Source organism: Notechis scutatus, chromosome 11 (assembly GCF_049901735.1).
Source record: "Notechis scutatus isolate UNSWTSFEM ecotype Mainland chromosome 11, rNotScu1.2, whole genome shotgun sequence".
Classification (NCBI taxonomy): Eukaryota; Metazoa; Chordata; class Lepidosauria; order Squamata; family Elapidae; genus Notechis; species Notechis scutatus.
In genome coordinates this window covers 12,714,398-12,732,583 of record NC_142019.1, presented here as the reverse complement: position 1 = coordinate 12,732,583, position 18,186 = coordinate 12,714,398, and the positions used below count along the sequence as shown (strand labels likewise).

At 39.0% G+C, this 18,186-nt stretch overlaps 1 protein-coding gene across 3 annotated transcripts; it reads right to left on the bottom strand.

Annotated features, from left to right (window-relative positions):
• Positions 1 to 549: 549 nt before the first annotated feature.
• Positions 550 to 18,124, bottom strand: LINS1 (lines homolog 1). 3 transcript variants are annotated; one of them, XM_026673074.2, is made up of 7 exons: positions 17,929 to 18,124; positions 14,938 to 15,455; positions 14,760 to 14,849; positions 5,372 to 5,513; positions 4,537 to 5,136; positions 2,982 to 3,159; positions 550 to 1,453 (listed from the first exon to the last, which is right to left on the bottom strand). In XM_026673074.2, exons 2-7 carry the CDS (start codon positions 15,322 to 15,324, stop codon positions 568 to 570), a joined length of 2,283 nt encoding a protein of 760 aa, XP_026528859.2. In that variant the 5' UTR covers positions 15,325 to 15,455; positions 17,929 to 18,124; the 3' UTR covers positions 550 to 567. The 3 variants fall into 3 exon arrangements, with proteins under 3 accessions (XP_026528859.2, XP_087828923.1, XP_026528858.2); XM_087972797.1 differs by lacking the exon at positions 17,929 to 18,124 and adding an exon at positions 17,641 to 17,751; XM_026673073.2 differs by lacking the exon at positions 17,929 to 18,124 and having other exon boundaries at positions 14,938 to 17,752.
• Positions 18,125 to 18,186: the final 62 nt, after the last annotated feature.

The following is an 18,186-nucleotide window of genomic DNA, read 5'->3' as shown; positions in this document are numbered from 1 at the left end:
CATATTAAGTTTATGGAACCTCCTTTCAAATGCTGACGAATATATGGGTTTAACTTGGAGAACTATATTTCTTTACAATCTGCAGGCATGATATTCCCCTCTGAAAAAAATCGGGCCGGCCAAAAGAGACCCCCACCGCGCGCCAAGAAATCGCTGCCCAGCTCCTTTCGCACCGCCCTCCTGCCCACCCACCGCCGCACTGCCCGCCCGCCGCTCGCACCGGCCACCCGCCCGCCGCTCGCACCGCCCGGCCTCCGCTTGCACCGCTCGCACCGCCCGCCCGCCCACCGCCGCACCGCCCGTCCGCCCACGCTCACACCGCGTTGCTGGGAAGGGAAAGGCAAAACCAGGAGCCGCTGCTGCCATTGCAAAGCGCCGCCGCGCTCTTCCTTTTTGCCTTTCCTTCCTGAGGCAACGCGGGACTGGAGCCACGCAGAGCCGCGCCGGCGGTAGCAACTCCTGACTCGGGGCCTCCGAGGGAGGGGAAGGAGGAGAAGAAGGGGGGAAGGGGGCGATTCCCAAAATCGAATTCGATTTTAATCGGAAGAATATCATGTCTGAATCTGATTAGTCTGAAGTAGCTCGGTGATCTTTACTAATTATATGAACTTGATTCAAGAGCTTCAAGAGTGCATTTGGATTGTATGGGAAGAGACTTTTTGCATGTAGCCTAGAAACTGACATTTGCAATTGTTGGAAACATGCAGTTGCTTTCTGGAAAGTTTCATCTGCTAATTTAAATTCTATGGGGGATAGTTTGCTGCAGGAGTCTGATGAAATATTCAAATCTTGCTCAATGAAAGGTAGCACTTCTTGCTTGGAGGAATTTGCATTCTCATCAAGAACTGCTTTATTTGTACAGGCTCGATGGTTCAAAGCTTCTTGTCTTGTGTCTGTCAAACATTCTTCTCTTACGCATTCCACATCAGAATCTTCTGAGCTATCATAATCAACCAGCTTCTGAAAAGCCCCCGATAAATGTGCATCGCTAGATGCTGTTGCAAAATCGGACTTGTTGGGCTGCATGGCTTGACTGTCTCTTTGATGGAGGGTAGACAAATTCAGGGAGGAAGGCAAAAGGGCCTCTGTACAGGCCTGTGTATCATATGCAGTGCTCTGCCCAGTGAGATCAGAGTTGGGGACCTCTTTCTGCCGGCAAGGCAAGTTCTCTTCCCAAATTCTGAGATCTTTGCCAACGGCGAACTTAAAGCACTTGGAAACTTGGATGAATTGGGGCCAATCTTCCACAAGAAGTTTTAAATATTGTACAAAGTATTCCAAGAAGCAGGTTTCTGATGAAATCAAGAAATCCAGAAGAACCGTGGCATCAAATGCAACACTCCCTAACAGACATAAGAAGATGCAGTGGGGATTATAGCCACTCTGGTGTGTCCGATTGTCCTGGGTTCCATCATCTAAATGGCAGAGGGTAAAATTAGCATCATGGCAGAACCTAAAAAATAAGCAAGAACATAGAAGATTAAATTATCGTTTTATCAAGAACTCTTAACGATAGAGCTGAATTTACATTTATTATTTTTGGCCAAGTAAATCGGACTATTACAATGATCATGGTGCTCAAGCATTCTCTCCCACTGTGTGCTCTAATTCAATGCACATTAAAGGAATAAAATTGAACAAAGTGGACAAGTGAAGAAAGAAAGCTAGCTTGTTTTCACCTCCATCAACTGTAATTTGATATTAACTTATGAAATGGAAAAGAAAGGCATCAGTAAGTAGTAATTACTAATTAGGAGAACTTGATCATTCTGTGAGTCTTCATGTGGACACCAAGTATGGTTTAAATATACTTAAATAAACAACAAATATTTGCTTCCATTTGTGAAATAACAAACCATTGGAGAATGATATTTTGTAGTGTATAACTGAAATAAAGTAAAGGGAGAAAAAGCTTAGTTTAGGGGGGACAAACTATGCTTTATCCAGGTTTTCTTCAGGTAAAATTTTTGAATAGCACTCTGTATGCAATGATCTTCCATATCCTGCATAAGGAAATCCAAACATGAGCCAGTATAAAGTAACTAGGGGCAAGTAAGATGTTTCAGACAACTGGCATAAACAGAATGGCAATGGATTATAGGACTTCCAAGATACCTTGAACACAGAATAATAGGGTTGGAAGGAACCTCAGAGATCTTCTAGTCCAACTCTCTGCTCAATCAGTAGACACTATATTTTTCTGGACAAATGGCTATCCAGTCTCTTTTTGAAAACTTCCAATTTTGGAGCATTCACAACTTCCGGAGGTAAGCCATTCCACTAATTAATTGTTCTCACTGGGGGGAAATGTCTCCTTAGTTCTACGTTGGAAAAACCCTGAAAAGATCACATATTATATAAATAATGGAAATCTCTGATTAAAAAACAACAACTGGTATTCGGTTCAAAGCACATGTTTGGAACCTACATCCTAAACACTCTTGCCTCTTCCCTTCAGAAAGGGAAATGAACTGAATTCACGACAAAGCTGAAGAACTATGTCAAAATTTAAGAATACAATTCTCTCTGTTTCATTGAGAGTAATTAATGGACCAGGAGATTACTTTACTGAACTCCCTGTCGAGGTTTCTATGGTCTTATTTAAAGAAGAGGTGCATATTTGCTTATCACATTTATGATACGGAAGAATCCTGTACTGCTTCTTTGTAATGCTTGTCAAATTCTTGTATATGGAAAAGAAACTCTAGATAATGCCTGATTCTAAATGCGAACATTATTCATATACGATCATATTTGAGAGGGAGAAGTAAGCTTGCTAGATTTGTCCCAGGAACTGAAGGAATTGGGAACAATTTTGTCTTAGAAGGAGTGATACGCTGGAAGCAAAATGAAACGGAATGAATGAGTGTTTCAATTTGAACACTGTTGCCTGAACTGTGTGTTCACTTTCAAGATATTTATGACGATTGATAATTTTTAGCAAATACAAGTTGATGGCTTCTGGAAAAAAGGACACTAACCTTTCCAAGTTTAAATAAATTGCCAGTAATGATTTTACAGCTTCTACCATCTCATCATCTTGTTCTATAAACAGTGAAATCCACATGCAAGGGTGTTCAAATAAGCAGATACTGGCAGAAGGTTTCAGGTGGCTTTTTAAGACTGTTATGAGTAGATCCATAACTCTCTCCAAATGAGCTAAAATGAAGGAGAAGGAAAAAAAATCAATGGCAGGCCAAAATCATATACAAATATATTTGCTCTTGACAAAAAATTACAATATTTTGAGGAACAACAATTTTTTTAGCACTACCTGTTCTAATGAATCGTTTTAAAGGGAATGAAAAGGAAAAACAATAGTAAAAATTCCATTTTGTAAGGAAGTCATTTCCGAAACCTACAGGTGACCAAGAGTGACAATATCTTGCTTGTCAACATCTTTTAAATCTAAAACCTTCAAATCCCTTTTTTAAATACCAGCAAACGCTATGGGTACTGACTTAAGGACTTAAGTGAAATGATGCTATGTTTGGGCTTGCGGGAAAAAGGATCCACTTTCAAATTCAACGTGGCAAAAACTTTCTGCTCATGCAACAGATTAAAAATATTCACGCCTACAGCTTCCATAATCCAGAAAACTGATCCTGTGTACATATAATTATCCACTCTATTAAAACCTCTTCACTTTAGCTGAGCCCAATAATTTTTTATGGACTGTATATTGAGACTTCTGGGAGTGGAACTTCTTAATGAAGTTAGAGACACAATCAAACTGAATTTCAAATGACACATCACACTGAACATCTTCATTCTCTGGAGAGCCTTTGGATTACAACACCTGCTCAAGTTAAACACAATCCTCCCACATCTTGTACAATGTAACTTTGCTATAGACACCTCAATGCCACGATGGGAATATTCTGAAGCAACGTTTTACTAAAATGCCAAATGAATAAACCACCGGCATCTTCTCTTAAAAGTAATTTATTTCTCCAGTGTCTGCAAAACCAAAATTTGCACACCCATTCTGCAGTCAGTTCTTTCTGTACACCTTTACGATATGATCCTCTAAGTCTATTATACGCTGTTAAAAGAAAACACCATCTTTAAATATTTTCTTATTTTATTACTTGGTTTTCTGTCGTTGCTTAGATTCTCTAGGCAGTGAAAGGCAATCAACTTTAAAGCTTTCATTAATCCATAACCTGGTAGCTAAAGCTTGTAGGTTAAGTTATGGAACAAAAGTTTCTGGATAGCTTTTGAATTACTATGATAAATCCACAGATCTGACTGGGAAAATTATTTCTCGAAGAATGTATAACTTATAAGTAGGTATTAAATCCTCTTCAGCATACTGGAAGGAGAAGTAGTTCAACAAATAAAGGAGAGATAAATTGGTGGATATGAAGACTTCACCTAACAAATTATTTTTCCCTTGCACCCAACCGAGTCTTAACTTCTATTCCCTTAAACAGCTATCATTTCAGAAAGAAAGAAAAAATTCAAAAATACAGTGGCAACCCCCTTGTTTTCACAAAATGATCACAAAGTATTTTGCCGTGAAAGCAAAATTACCTTGTGATTCACTTTTTTTGCAGGCAGAATCCTGGATCTTCGTCTCTAACGCTTTAAGCAGAAGCAAGCTTAAGGATCTGAAGATCACTACATCCAAGTTACTCTTCGCAGGTTCTTGAGGTTCAATTGGGCTACCATCAAAATGGCGGGCGTTTCCACTAACACACAACCTGCCCAGCCAATCAGAATTCACAAAATGTAGCACGGTATCAGCCAATGCTAATCGATCCTTGTCCAAATGAGGGTCGTGGGAAGAGGAAGGAAGCACCTTTGTCTTGATCAGGTCTTCAGCGGCTTTGTGAAGTATGCAGTTTTTAAGCAACGCGATCGATTTTTTCTTGATGAAACCACGAACTGGAGATGAGGCAAGGCAGCCGATATTGCAGCAGTTCAAAAACAATACCCTTTGGCATCCGAGGTTGAGTGGCACCTGAATCCTGGAGGCTACAAGCAGCTCAAAGAGATCTAGAAAGCTATTCAAGTTATTTGTTGATTTTGCAGATAGTGGAACATTGTGAGCAGATGAATAACAAGAAAGGATGGAACTGTAGAAGTTTTCCAGCACGTTGTTAAGTGGAGTAAGAAGGTTTTTCAGGTTACCTATAACAACAACAACACCAGCATCAACCAGGGCTTAAATATGATAGAGAGGCCTTAACTAAATTATTAGTCAAAATTAGAACTTTTTCTCATTAAAAACCTATTTCTTCCATGAAAATTTACAAGGCAAGCAATATATCCATAACAATATGAACATATCAATAGTTTCACGAAGAGTAACTGTACATTGATTTTCTATTAGCTACTTGCAACGTAAAGCCAATTGAAACAGTACCTTCTTTGCAAGTGTTGTCATCATTCAAAATTTCTTTTATTATTTTGGCCAAAGTCCAGAGGCATTCCGCTATTGAAGTATTACTGGGAAATCCTGATAAAGTCTCTAAACAAAAAGTAAGCCAGGCACTATTTAATGAATTCTGGGGAAAAAGAGAGAATGCACGTTACTCTGAGTTACACTGAACAAATGATGACTTCTTGGATATCTGTCTGAAGGATAACCTTTAACCCTTCTCCAAATATCAAAACAAGGGAGAAGCATGAAAAAGGCAACTATTTCAAAAGGTTCAAAAATAGAAGCTTCAGTCCTAAGGAAGGTTCAACTCTGCTCTCAGGCCAGTGGTGCGATTTGCCAGTTCTCCGAAATGTGCAGAATCGTAACAACCAGTTCTATAGAACTGGTCTGAACCAGTAGAATCCCACCCCTGGTTACAGCCCTCTCTAAGTGGTTTACAGAGTCAGCATCTTGCCCCCAACAATCTGGCTCCTCATTTGACTGACCTCGGAAGGATGAAAGGCTGAGTCAAACAGTAGGCTAAATCAGGGGTCTCCAACCTTGGCCACTTTAAGACTTGTGGACTTCAACTCCCAGAATTCCTCAGCCAGCTTTGGTTGAGGTTGGAGACCCCTATGCGAAATGGTGTAGGATGGTTTTACTAGAAACTGACAGCACACAGTTAGGTTCACATGTCTCATTAACCTATAAGGTTGACCTTTGGCTTCGTATGGTAAGCAGTTTTTGTAATTACAGCTTACCATCTAGTACATTGTGCAAATCCCGCCAAAGGTGATTTAGTTAAAATAGCATTGTTAGCAGGATGGGTGAAATCTCTATCTTTCTTTCCATCCTTCTGAAAAACTGGAAACTAGCATCCCCTCCAACCTGCTCACATGGAAATATGAGCAGTGAGGGTAGTTTTTGACTTACAACCACAATGGAGCTCAACATTATTATTTTTTGAACAAATTTTTATTAATTTTTAAAAACATACAAAACATACAAAAATACAAGACATAAAAACATAAAAGATCTCTTTTCTGAAAGATGCTTAATCCCAGGTCAAAACTCTTGGTACAGACACACATTCAAATTCATATTCATTTTACATACCATTCCATATCTTATTACATTTTCATTTTTCTATATAGCTTCTCCTTTCTTTTAAATTTTCTCAATTTTATTTTATTTATCTCCTCTCAATTCAAATCATAATATTTATTATTCTTTGTCTGTTCTATTTCCAACTATCTGTTTATCTTTCTTCTTAAAAGAAAAAAAAGAAAAACCTTCTCCTGTACACTGATTGGGGTATGACACCTATGTCTCTTTCCCCTATATTTATAATACTTGATTTAAAGTACATAACTTACGTTGGGATTCTGTCTGGTACATTCTGACATTATACAATATCATCAAAACCAATACAAATCTATTCATTAATATTAATATTCATTCATATCTTAAACATCTAGCACATTTCTTATCAATTAGGTCACATATTTCTATGGGAGCTCCTATTTGCCATATTAATTCCGCCCCACACATCACATATTATAAATCATTATTACATTACATGTTCCCCTCCTTCTTCAAACCTCTCATTTCACGAATAGTTTCACTAGTATAACATGGCCTAATCATTGGTATTAACAATCATTTATATCTTTAGACATTTTACCCATTTCAATTAATTATCATACCTTTATGGGAACACTTCTTATACTTTCCAAAATTATTCCCCCCCCATCACCGATCTTAAATCATTATTTCATTAAAGTACTCCCCTCTCTTAACAAAAATTTCACTGAATTATACTAAATATTTTATCACATTTTAAATTGCATATTATTTCCAGTCTTCTATAATTATTTCTAAATACAAATATAAAAATGCAATCTTATGTACCCTTCTAGAATCCCTTTTCCAATAAAATCTATCCATTATCTCTAAAAAACTTTTGTTTTTTTGCATCTTGCTCCCCACCATTAAAGCTTCTCATCCCTTCCTTTCTCCCTTGCTTCTTCTTCTCCTTATCCTCTTTACCCCCTTGTCTCTCCACCTCCCTTTTATTCTGTTTTCCCCCTTTCTGTTGTTTCCTAACACGATATCCCCTTTTCACCTTATTCTTCTCTTTTTGGATTGTTTTCCCAGGTCTTAAAGTCTTCTTCTCCTTTTTCTCCTCCTTCTTTTCTTCCCCAACCAAAGTCACTTGTTCTTCAAAAATGGCTTCTTCTTTATCCTGCTCATACGATTTTACATAAGCACAGACCGCCATTTCTATAAACTGAAAAAGAGTGCCAAAGACATCTTTCCCTTCTTGCTTTTCTCTTTCATATTTTTGGTGTATAAGTTCTAGTTCATCCACAACTGATGCCATTGTACAGAGAATTTTTTTTTTCAAAACAACCACCCGAGTGCTTTTAGTCTGAGATAATTCTCATAAAATCCAAAGTCATCAAACAGTCCAATCAGCTGATTCTTTTTAATACTTTCTCTTTTTTCACTTTCTCTTTTTGGGATAAAGTTTGATCACAAAGTTCTCTTTAAAGTATATCTTTAGGAAGTCTTATTGCTGTTTAATAACTCTTTAAAATTAGCTCTTTAAAGTTTTAGGCAGTCTTCTCCTTATTTTCAGGTTGCTCCAATTTTTTTTTTTCCTCTCCCTTCCCACTCACAGCCAAAAAAAAATTATTCTTTTTTTTTCCCCTTTGAATATTCAGAAATCCTTGCTCCTTCAATATTCATTTACCTCCAGAACAGATTCCCTGATTTCTCTTATGGTTCCATTGCTGTCACGTTAGGAAGGAGAGTGAAAGGCAAAAAAAGAAAAAACTTTCTCTTTTGAAATGTTCGCCGCTTGTATCTCTTTCTAGAAACAAAGTATCCTTAGCAGCCTTCGAGGTTACAGGAACTCTCTCTCTTAACTTTATCCCAGTCAGAAGCAACTTCCACAGCTCTTCCCTCTTCCTCCAGCACAAATCTTACCCGGCTGCAGGCTTCTTTGAGGCGGCCATTACTGACCGCCGCTCCACCACCTCAGGAAAAAGGGGTTATTCCGGCTGGAAAGGGGGTCTGCGTTACCCCCAAACCTCTGTCCGGATCCCCTCTCTCTTCGGCTGCCTCTACAAGGCAGCCATAGCCCCCAGACCTATTTAGATCGGGGGCACCTTGGCGGCGAGCGCGGCAGGGATCGCAGAGACGCGAATTCCTGCCGCTACCGAAGCCGCGCAAAACCGGAAGCAATGGAGCTCAACATTTTTGTTGCTAAGCAAGGCAAGTTGTTCAATGAATTTTTGCCCCCTTTGATGACCTTTCCTGCCACAGGTGTTAAGTGAATCTCCGCAATAAAGTTAGCCCCACGGTTGTTAAGTGAATCTGGCTTCCCCATTGACTTTGTTTGTCAGAAAGTCGCAAAAGGGAATCAACATGACGCCCGGGACACAGCAATCATCATAACTATGAGTCAGTTGCCAAGCATCTGAATTTTGATCACGGGACCATGAGGATGCTTCAACAGTTGTAAGTGTGGAAAAAAAAACTGCTGGTGACCTTCTACCGCTGCACCATAGAGAGCATTTTAACATACTGTACCTCTGAGAGTTCCGGTTTGCAGCGCTTCGGTGGCAGGCAGGAATCCATGATCGTGCACGGTTTCTGCCTGCGCTCGCCGCTGGAGTGCCCCGAGCCAGCCGGCTTCGGGGCTAAGCCACTCCGTAGAGGTGGTGAAGACAGGGGAGACCTGGTAGGGTCGAGGGGAGCTGCACCTCTCCTCCTCAGCTGGCTAAACTCCCTTTTCCGAAGGCGGTAAGAGCGGCGGTCAGAAATGGCCGCCTCAAAGAAGCACTCAGCCGGAAAAGAAAGTGCAGGAGGAAGTTAAGAAGTGAAAGTTTTGGCTGACCGGGATAAGAAGCAACAACTAAGGTATCCTGGAATTTAAATTTTTTAAAAAGATACATCGCTCCCAAGGAAGATTCGGAAGCAGCGAATGAAAGTGAAAAGGGAAAGTTTTTTTTTCACTCTCCTTCCTAACGTTGACAGCGAACAGAAATGAATGAGAAATCGGAAAAACCCGCTTTGGCATCAACAGGTAATTAAACTGGATAATTAAATGTCAAGGGGATAATAAGGATTTCTGAACATTAAAAAAAAAACCTTTTTTTCTTGTTGTAAGTGGGAAGGGAGAGGAAAAGAATAAGAGCAGGATTCGGAAGGAGGAGACTGCCTAGAATTTAAAAGAATCTGTTTAAATCCTAACAAGGCTTCTAAAAGATACATTTTAACTGAAATTTTGTAACTAAACAGTAACCCCAGGAAGAGAAAGTGAAAAAAGAAGAAGGTGTCAAAAGAAACAGCTTGTGTGTATCTGGATTGCTTGGTGACTTTTGGACTTTTGAAAATTATATTTGAATGACTAAAAACACTTGGGTGGTTGTTTGAAAAAAATTTTTTTTTACAATGGCATCATTTGTGGATGAACTGAAAATGGAATTTTAAAAATACAAAGAAGAGGAACAAGAAGGGAAGGGCTCTCTTGGCTCTCTTTTTCAATTCTTAGAAATGGCGATCTGTACCTACGAGAAACTACAAGAAAGAACTGCACAACAAGAGGATTGGGACAAAGAAGAAGCCATCTTTAACGAACAAGTAACTTTACTTGGGGAAGAAAGGGGAAAGGAGGAAAAGAAAATGGAGACTTTAAGATCTAAAAAACAACAAACAAAAAAGGGAAAAATAAGGTGAAAAGTGGATATAATGTTAGAAAGCAACAGAAAGGGGGAATACAGAAATGGAGGTGGAGAGACAAGGGGGTAAAAAGGGCAGAGAGAAGAAGCAAGGGAGGAAGGAAGGGAAGAGAAACTTCAAAGGTGTGGAGCAAGATGTAAAGAAACAGGACTTATTTAGAGCTAATAGGTAAAAACTTAACTGAAAAAGTGATTCTGCAAAGGTACATAAGATTGTATTGTTATATTTGTATTAGAAATAATGTTAGAAAATTGGAAACAATATGTGATTAAAAAGTGGGATGAAATATTCAGTGTAATTCAGTGAAACTTTTGTAAACAAAAGAAAGGAAATGAAATAAATGAGAGAATTGAATTAGGAAGGAATGGGAAAATTTTAATGACACAATGTTTTAAAATACAAGTGAAGTGGGGGGGGAAATAATTATGGAAAGTTTATAAGTGTTCCCATAGAAGTATGATACTTATTTGAAAAGTAATGTGTAAAATGTTTAAGATTTAAATGAATATTAATATTAATGATAGATTTGAATTGGTATGGATTGTTGTTTTAATTATTATATTTATAATTTTTTCTCTTTTTAAAATATAGTGTGTAACTTTAGAATGTACTAAGCAGAATCCAAATGGAAGTTATGTATTATACTAAGTGTTATAAATTTAGGGGAAAGAGATAAAGGCGTCATACTCCAATCAGTGATTACAGGAGAAATTTTGTTTAATGAAAAAAGATAATAGACAGCTGGAAATAGGACAAAGAATATAAGTATAATGATCTGAACTGAGATGAGATAAATAAAATAAAACTAAGAAAGTTAAAAGAGGGGAGAAGCTATATAGAAAATGTAGAATGGCAATAAGATATGGAATGGTATATAAAATGAGCATGAATTTGAATTTGTGTCTGTACGAAGAGATGTAACCCGGGATCAAGCTGCTTTCAAAAAAGATGTTTTATGTTTTCATGTTTTATGTTTTGTTTGTTTGTGTTTGTTTTTGAAAATCAATAAAATTTGTTTAAAAAAAAACATACTGCACCTGTGTATGGCTTGCCAATTGCACAGGGACAGATAGGAAAGCACTCCAGAGGGTTAATATCATTGTCTAGAAGATCATGGGTTGCCCTCTCTCCTCTTTGGAAGAGCTTTATAGCTCCCGCTGCCTTCAGAAAGTTCAAAACATTCTCAAAGATCCATCTCATCCTGGGCACCCTTTTTTTGAACTATTACCATCTGGCAGACGGTACAGAATAATAAAAACAAGGACAAATAGGCTCAAAAAACAGCTTCTATCCCAGGGCAGTAGCTCTTTTGAATTCTGCTGTATAATGCAGTGTTGGGGCGATGTTGTGGTTTTCGGTTCAATGTGTGGAGGGTGAAGGATGTGTGTTTGTGTTTATTTTCATGGTCATGATTTGCACTAAAGATGGTGTTTGATTTTGTTGTACGAGGTGCAATGACAATGAAGTAAAGTAAAGTAAAAATAGTCATGTCCTCTTTTTTCAGTGGCGTTATACCATTAAATGAATGGTGGTAAGTCAAGGACTACCTATATTTAATTACAGTTGCCCAGAACACAAGTGCATGTTTTTCCCTTTATGCCGTTAAGCAAGCTTAGAAGAAATGTTAAGTAATATTTTCTAAGCACTGCAGTCAAAATGCTGGGCTGCCAATTCCTGCTCATGCTGAGGCATCGTTGAAGAACATTCAAGAATCTATCTGAGAACACAAATGGTCTCACTTTATAGAGACCTTTGGTTAAATTCCATACTTTCATATTCCGTAGTCCAGGCTTTAAAGTTTAATGTCAAAGAATTTTTCCACGTACCTATTTTTCAATCACTTCTATAAAGGTTAACTTTAAAGCTCACTCTAACCCCCCCTTTGATTCTCCTCAATCAATTGAACGGATTATTTGTTCTAATTTTAAAACTTCCCACATTTTCATACTGTTGTAAAATACCTTCGTGGCAATTTTAAAAGTACAGTGGGGTGGAAAAGTTATGGATTTGGGTTGGGCGTGTTGGAAGAATATCCTTCTGGGTTCAGTTCCAAGTGGGGAAGAAAGACACTAGAAACATAGTGACTGCTTGGAAAGATGGTTTAATGGTGGACAGGACCACATGCCTTGGAGCTCCAAAGTGAAAAGGATGGCCACATACTTCAAGATGTTGGGTGAAGGAAAAGAAGAAGAAAAAAAAAGGGGGGGGGGCAAGATACTGAGAAACCCTGGGTTTTATGCCCTCTGTTGGCATTTGAATTTGAGCTTGTTTTCTGATTGGTTGTCAGACTTCCATGGGGCCATGCAGGGGCAACTCTGTAGGGTGTCCTGAGTCCCAGGCTTGGTTGAGCCTTGCTGGATGATGATGTAATGAAAGGGCTTTGGGCAATTCCTATTATGGCTCTACCTGGAGTACATTTTTGTTATGTAAAATAGACTGGCCCAGGCCAGAGTAATGGTCCATTAGCAAAGGTGGGGGACTGAGTTTCTGTCTCTCTGAGTTTCTACTTTTCTTTTTAGGGGAAATATTCTGTCTTTTTAGTATATCCTAAAATAATTCATTTTCCTAGGAGAGGGGTGGGTTTTAACTTCCAACAGGCACTACCATTACTTGAATTCAGTCAAATTCATGCTAAAAAACCCCTCAGTTTTGGAAAACAGATGATAAGTTATTGCGAACAGTAGTTCTAATACATATACTAGATCTGTGGGAAAATCTGCATGCAATTTGAACAGCAGAATATCCAAAATGTGATTTCTCTGGTCCTATTAAGCCCTCTATCTGATTATTTTAGTACTGCATTATGACACCAGTTAGCAGGAGGAAACTAATGAGGTGCAGTTGCACATGGAAAAAAATCTGCCTCAAAATGCAGAATGTATACAGAGTGTCAGCACCAACTATTTTCTTGGCATAGAAAAGCAGCAAGTCTAAAAAAAAAAAAAAAGGCCAGCCTAGCAACCATCTTCCTATTTATTTATTTATTTATTTATTTAATTTTCATATTTTAATGATATATGTAAGGAACATTCAATCGTATCTCCACTCCCCATCTTTTAAACCAACTATATGCCACAAATAACTAAAAAATATACGCGTGGACTAATAATGTATCCTGTGAGATAGTGGAAAAAAAACCAGTCATTTATGAGGCTACAGAATTGAGACGAGCTACTAATGGTGAAAACATTACTAATGAAATATACTTGCACTTCTTTTTATTTTATCTATCAACATTTTTAACTGTTTCATTCCAGGGGTTCTAAACAGGGGCTCTAGTTCTATATAGCTCATGCTTGTAAACAATCAAACACAAACATGGCATTAAAAAATTGCACGATTAGGAAAAAACAATCAGGAATTTAAAAGGAACTGAACTATAACCAAATAATTGCAATTTAAATACACTGGAAAAAACTTCCCCCACTTTCCTGCTTTGACAGAGCTGTTCCTGGTTGTTTTTGGAGAAAAACATGTTTTATTCTCCGACAAAAACAAGAAGATACGGTAAAATTCTCTTGAAATATCATATCAGATAGAGAAAAACCTGGAAATAATCTATTCATTTTTAAGATAAGCTAGCTCCATTAACTCCATTAAAAAAATAGTGAATTAGATGCATCATTAAAAACATTTATAATATATAGCCACAAAACGTATAGTTCAGTGGAAGAAATATTTCCTTCGGTATTAAATATGATGAATGTCTTTTTAAAGAATATGCTTTGTCATTTATTTATAGTGTTTACATTTTACATTTTTTTAAAAAATCTGGCGATCTTTTCTAAGTGCAACATTTGGGAGAAAAGGACATGGCCCAATGAAGGAGGCAGAGACATATGTCTGGCCAGCCCAATGGGTAAAAGCAACCTAATTAGAAGGGGGTAACAGATGGCACCACCAGGTATAAGTTTACCTCTTCTTTTACTAGGAGAACAAAACAGGCTGCACTAAGAGTGCACGAGATGTAATTAGTATTTTTGTTGGTAGGGATTTATAACATTAAAGATTACGTTAGCTTAAGTTCTGTACTACGTTGCTCATTGTACAAAATCCTGAACAGTTACTGTTAGAAGTTAAAACCTACCCCTCTCCTAGAAAAATGAAATATTTTAGGATATACTAAAAAGTCAGAATATTTTCCCTAAAAGAGAAGCAGAAACTCAGGCAGAAACTCAGCTCCCCTACATTTATTAATGGCCATTAAGGCCTAGGGCGGTCTATTCTACATAACAAAGATCTACCTCCTTCAGGCAGAGCCATTGAATTGTCCTTCATTGCACCACCCACCAAATTTCAACCAAATTTAGCACACAGACAACCTACAAAGCTAGCTATGACCTCTGATAGCAACCAATCAGGTTACTCTTCCTGTGCCCCAGGAAGTTCAAAGCCAGAGAGGGTATAAAACCCAGGGACTCTCCTTCCCTTTTCTTCACCCAAGAACTCCAAGGTATATGATCCTGTCCACCATTAAACAGCCCCCATGTTTCCAGTGTCTTTTTCTCCACTTGGAACTGAACCCAGAAGGATATTTCTTCCAACATAAGCTATTATTACATGTGTATTTGAAGTAAAAACAAAACCACAAAGCAGATACATTTGGCTAAACAGTAACTACAAAGCTCAGTTTCTGACTTACCTCTTCTGTTAGCTGGAAATGCACAAGGGAAGCCAAATTTTTAGAAGCCATGTGAGAGAGCTGTTTATCTGAACTACGTAACAGATGAATCTAGGAGAAAGGGAAACAGAAGGAAGTTGTACCTACAAGACATCTTAACAAAGGCATTTAAGAAAAACACAACCTTTGGGAAACTGACCAATTCAGAGACAATATTCGATTCTTCCAGGATTCTCAGGATCTCAATGTATTTGGATTTTATTTCAGTAGCCACCCCTTGCAGCTGCAGTTTGGCAAGCACCATCTCGATCAAGGTTAACTGAAGCAGAATAATTTCCCGTGCATGGCACTTCAGATGGCTAAGGTTTTTAGAAATATCATGTCCTTTGTTTATTGGGTCTAGACCGGAAGAGATCTCAGCATCCAACTTAGAAAAAAAATGACAGGCACATAATTCACAATTTTTTGCTGATGAAAAAGCCGATGGGTTTAGAAGAGCTGCACAATTGTAACTATCTTGGGCGAACAAAGCACCAGCAATTATATCATTATACATTTTTTGAAGGAAGTGAAAGTAAGTCTCCATTATCAGCAATTTTTATATATCCAGGGCTTCTTTATATATTCAAATCAGCAGGAGTTGAATTGTTTCCCCCCCTTCCAGGAACTGACTCTCATATAAGATGTAACTTTGTAAAGATTCCAGTTCCATTGAACCTAAAAAAAACGACAAGAATGTGAGATCGGTAGTGATTCTTAGTGAAAGTCAGAACAATTCAAGTTTTCAGCACCAGGTACTATTAAAACACGGTTACTAATTATTATTTTATTAGATTTAGATTCCACTATTTCCTCAGTCAAGGCAGTTTCCGTGGAGGCCTGTCTTTTTTCATTCTCACAGCAGCAACCCTCTTGAAGTAGCCTGAGAGAGGCAATTCTTCTCTCATTTAGCCTTTTTTTTATTTCTCTATTTTCTTTTGAAACCTTATATATTTGTACTACCCCATTTTACTAAAAGAACTTTCTTGGCTGACTCTAGGCCAGAATCTGGCTTTACCTAATTGCAGTCTAATAATTTAAGCACTAACATTTAATCACTAATTATACTATCAGTGATTGCAAGACTTGTGTAGATGCCATATGCTAAGCTAGTTATACTAAAAGCGAGTATCTGAATTCTCTAAAGTACTTTGGGATTTTTTTCTGTCACATGTGGTCATCCTAATTCTGCCCAGGATCTCCCAAACAACTACCCTTACCCCTTAAAAATCTTCTATTTGAAAACTATTCCTCTCTCTCTTCAACTGTTTTTTGTACTTCTCTATTTCTGAAATCTTTTATTGTTTTTTATATGAGGTTTTTATATTCCTGTAAACTGCCTTGAGTTGCCATGTGCAAGTAGGCAGCAATATACACTTCCCAAATAAAATGAAATAAATACTCATGCTGCATATAGGAATTAGTCTAGAGGAAACAATTTACTTCATTTAGAGCAGCTCCCAGTAACTTAACTTAGCCTTGGAAGTTAAGCATTCTAAAAGGCGGCAATTATAAACCACTTCTGTATTGTTGCTAGGTAAATTTCCAATGCAAGGTGCATCAATGTAATTAGCAGGAGTTGCACTTTAGGATTTTTTTCTCTTGGTTCCAGCAGATGGCAGCTTGGTGCAGCGGTTAAGGCACAAGGCCCATGCATTGGGAGCCTGTGAGTTTTAGTCCTGCCTCAGGTACTTAAAAAGAAGCTTCTTGGATGAGAAGCAAAGCATCTTCAAAAAGAAAAACAGATAAAGTCCAGTTGCCTCTTGAGAAAAAAGCAGCCGTGGAACAACCATGACCTGGATGTCTAAGAAGCTCCATAGAACATTGAGTACAGTCAATGTTACAGTACCTGTGTACAGTCAACTTACAACAATTGAGCCCAACATTTCTGTTGTTAAGCGAGACGTTTGTTAAGTGAGTTTTGCCCCATTATACGACCTTTCTGGCCAGCATTGTTAAGTGAATCACAGCAGTCAATAAGCTAGGAACCCGGTTGTTAAGTGAATCTGGCTTCCTCACGGACTTTCTGTTTGCAAAAGCGGATCACATGACCCTGCAACCATCATAAATATGAATCGGTTGCCAAGCAACTAAATTTTGATCATGTGACCATGCTGCAATGGTCGTAAGTGTGGAAAACGGTCCTAAGTCACTTTTTTTTCTGTGCCGCTGGAACTTTGAATGGTCACTAAATGAATTGTTGTAAGTTAAGGATGACCTGTGTATCATACGTAAATGTCAGGCATAGTTAACAGAGATATAAACAGCTCTTCTCTCCGGGGAAATCTTTCCTTTCCATTCTTCTCTGCTTTGCAAAAAATATGGTTTGCAATAATTATAATTAATAAGAATAATTAGTGGTAATAAGTACCCTGTTTCTCCAACAATACGGCCTCCCCCAATAGGAAGTCCCAGCATGTTTTATAGGCATGAAATGAAATTAAGCCCCTCCCCCCAAATTAAGGCCTATATTAAAACATGCGAAATGGGGGGGAATGGAGGGGGGGGCTTGCCGTTAGGAAGTACTTTTGTTGCACACCCGGAAATGGTGCTGCCTGCGTTGACCCCGATATGAAGTGCCCCACCAACGCCGAGGTCAACATCCAAGCCGTTGCTGCCCGCCCACCCAAAGATGCAAGGGGGGGGGAATTAAGTCACCCCAAAAAAACGGCCTAGCCATTTTTCGGGGCTCAAAAAAAAAAAAAAAAAAAAAAGACCCGGCCTTATTATATGAGAAACACGGTAGCATAGTAGTAATAGTAATAAATAGTAATAATAGTAATAATAATGATGATGATGATGATGTCCCGCCCTCAATACCGATTCTTATATTGGAGCAAGGACCCCCTCCCCATACACACACCCCAATCCTATGCAACACCCCAGACTCCCAATCTTCTCGGCCTTCCGACCAGACGGCAACGTTTCTCTGAGGAGGATCAAGCCCTTCTCCTCCTCCGCGGCTACAAAACGTCCGCCCCCCCCCCCACAGCCCGTTATCATCCAGGCTCTCCCAGCCGGGCTGCCGCGACTTCCGGTAGGACCATAGAGTTAAAGCTTTACAACTTCCGGCAGAAGGCAGGAAAACCGTGTTCTCGGGCAGCGGCGTGTGGGGAGGGGGAGGAAGTGGATCGGCGTCGTTCTTGCCCACCCGCGACTCTATGGTCAAGGTTCCTTTCTCTTTCCCCGGAGAAACCCAAAGAGAAGCAAAAGTTGCCGAGACGGGGCCGGAAGTGTCTGTAGTGAGGGAGGTTGGGCGGGCGGAGGACTTGTATCCTTTCGGGAGAGACGAGGAGAAAGAGACGCCAAGAACAAGTAGAGGAGGAGGAGAAGGAAACGCCAGGAGGGAGGCGGGGAGAGGCGTGGCCTTTCGACTCCCCACCCCTCCCTCCCTCCCTCCCTGTCGCGA

Excerpts from the sequence above, each read along its gene's own strand:
- LINS1 (XM_026673074.2), bottom strand. The coding sequence starts at position 15,324 with ATGGAGACTTACTTTCACTTCCTTCAAAAAATGTATAATGATATAATT. Across the intron at positions 5,514-14,759 it reads ATTTCCAGCTAACAGAAGAG|AATTCATTAAATAGTGCCTG; the intron begins GTAAGTCAGAAA and ends CTTTTTCCCCAG. Across the intron at positions 5,137-5,371 it reads TGACAACACTTGCAAAGAAG|GTAACCTGAAAAACCTTCTT; the intron begins GTACTGTTTCAA and ends TTGTTGTTATAG.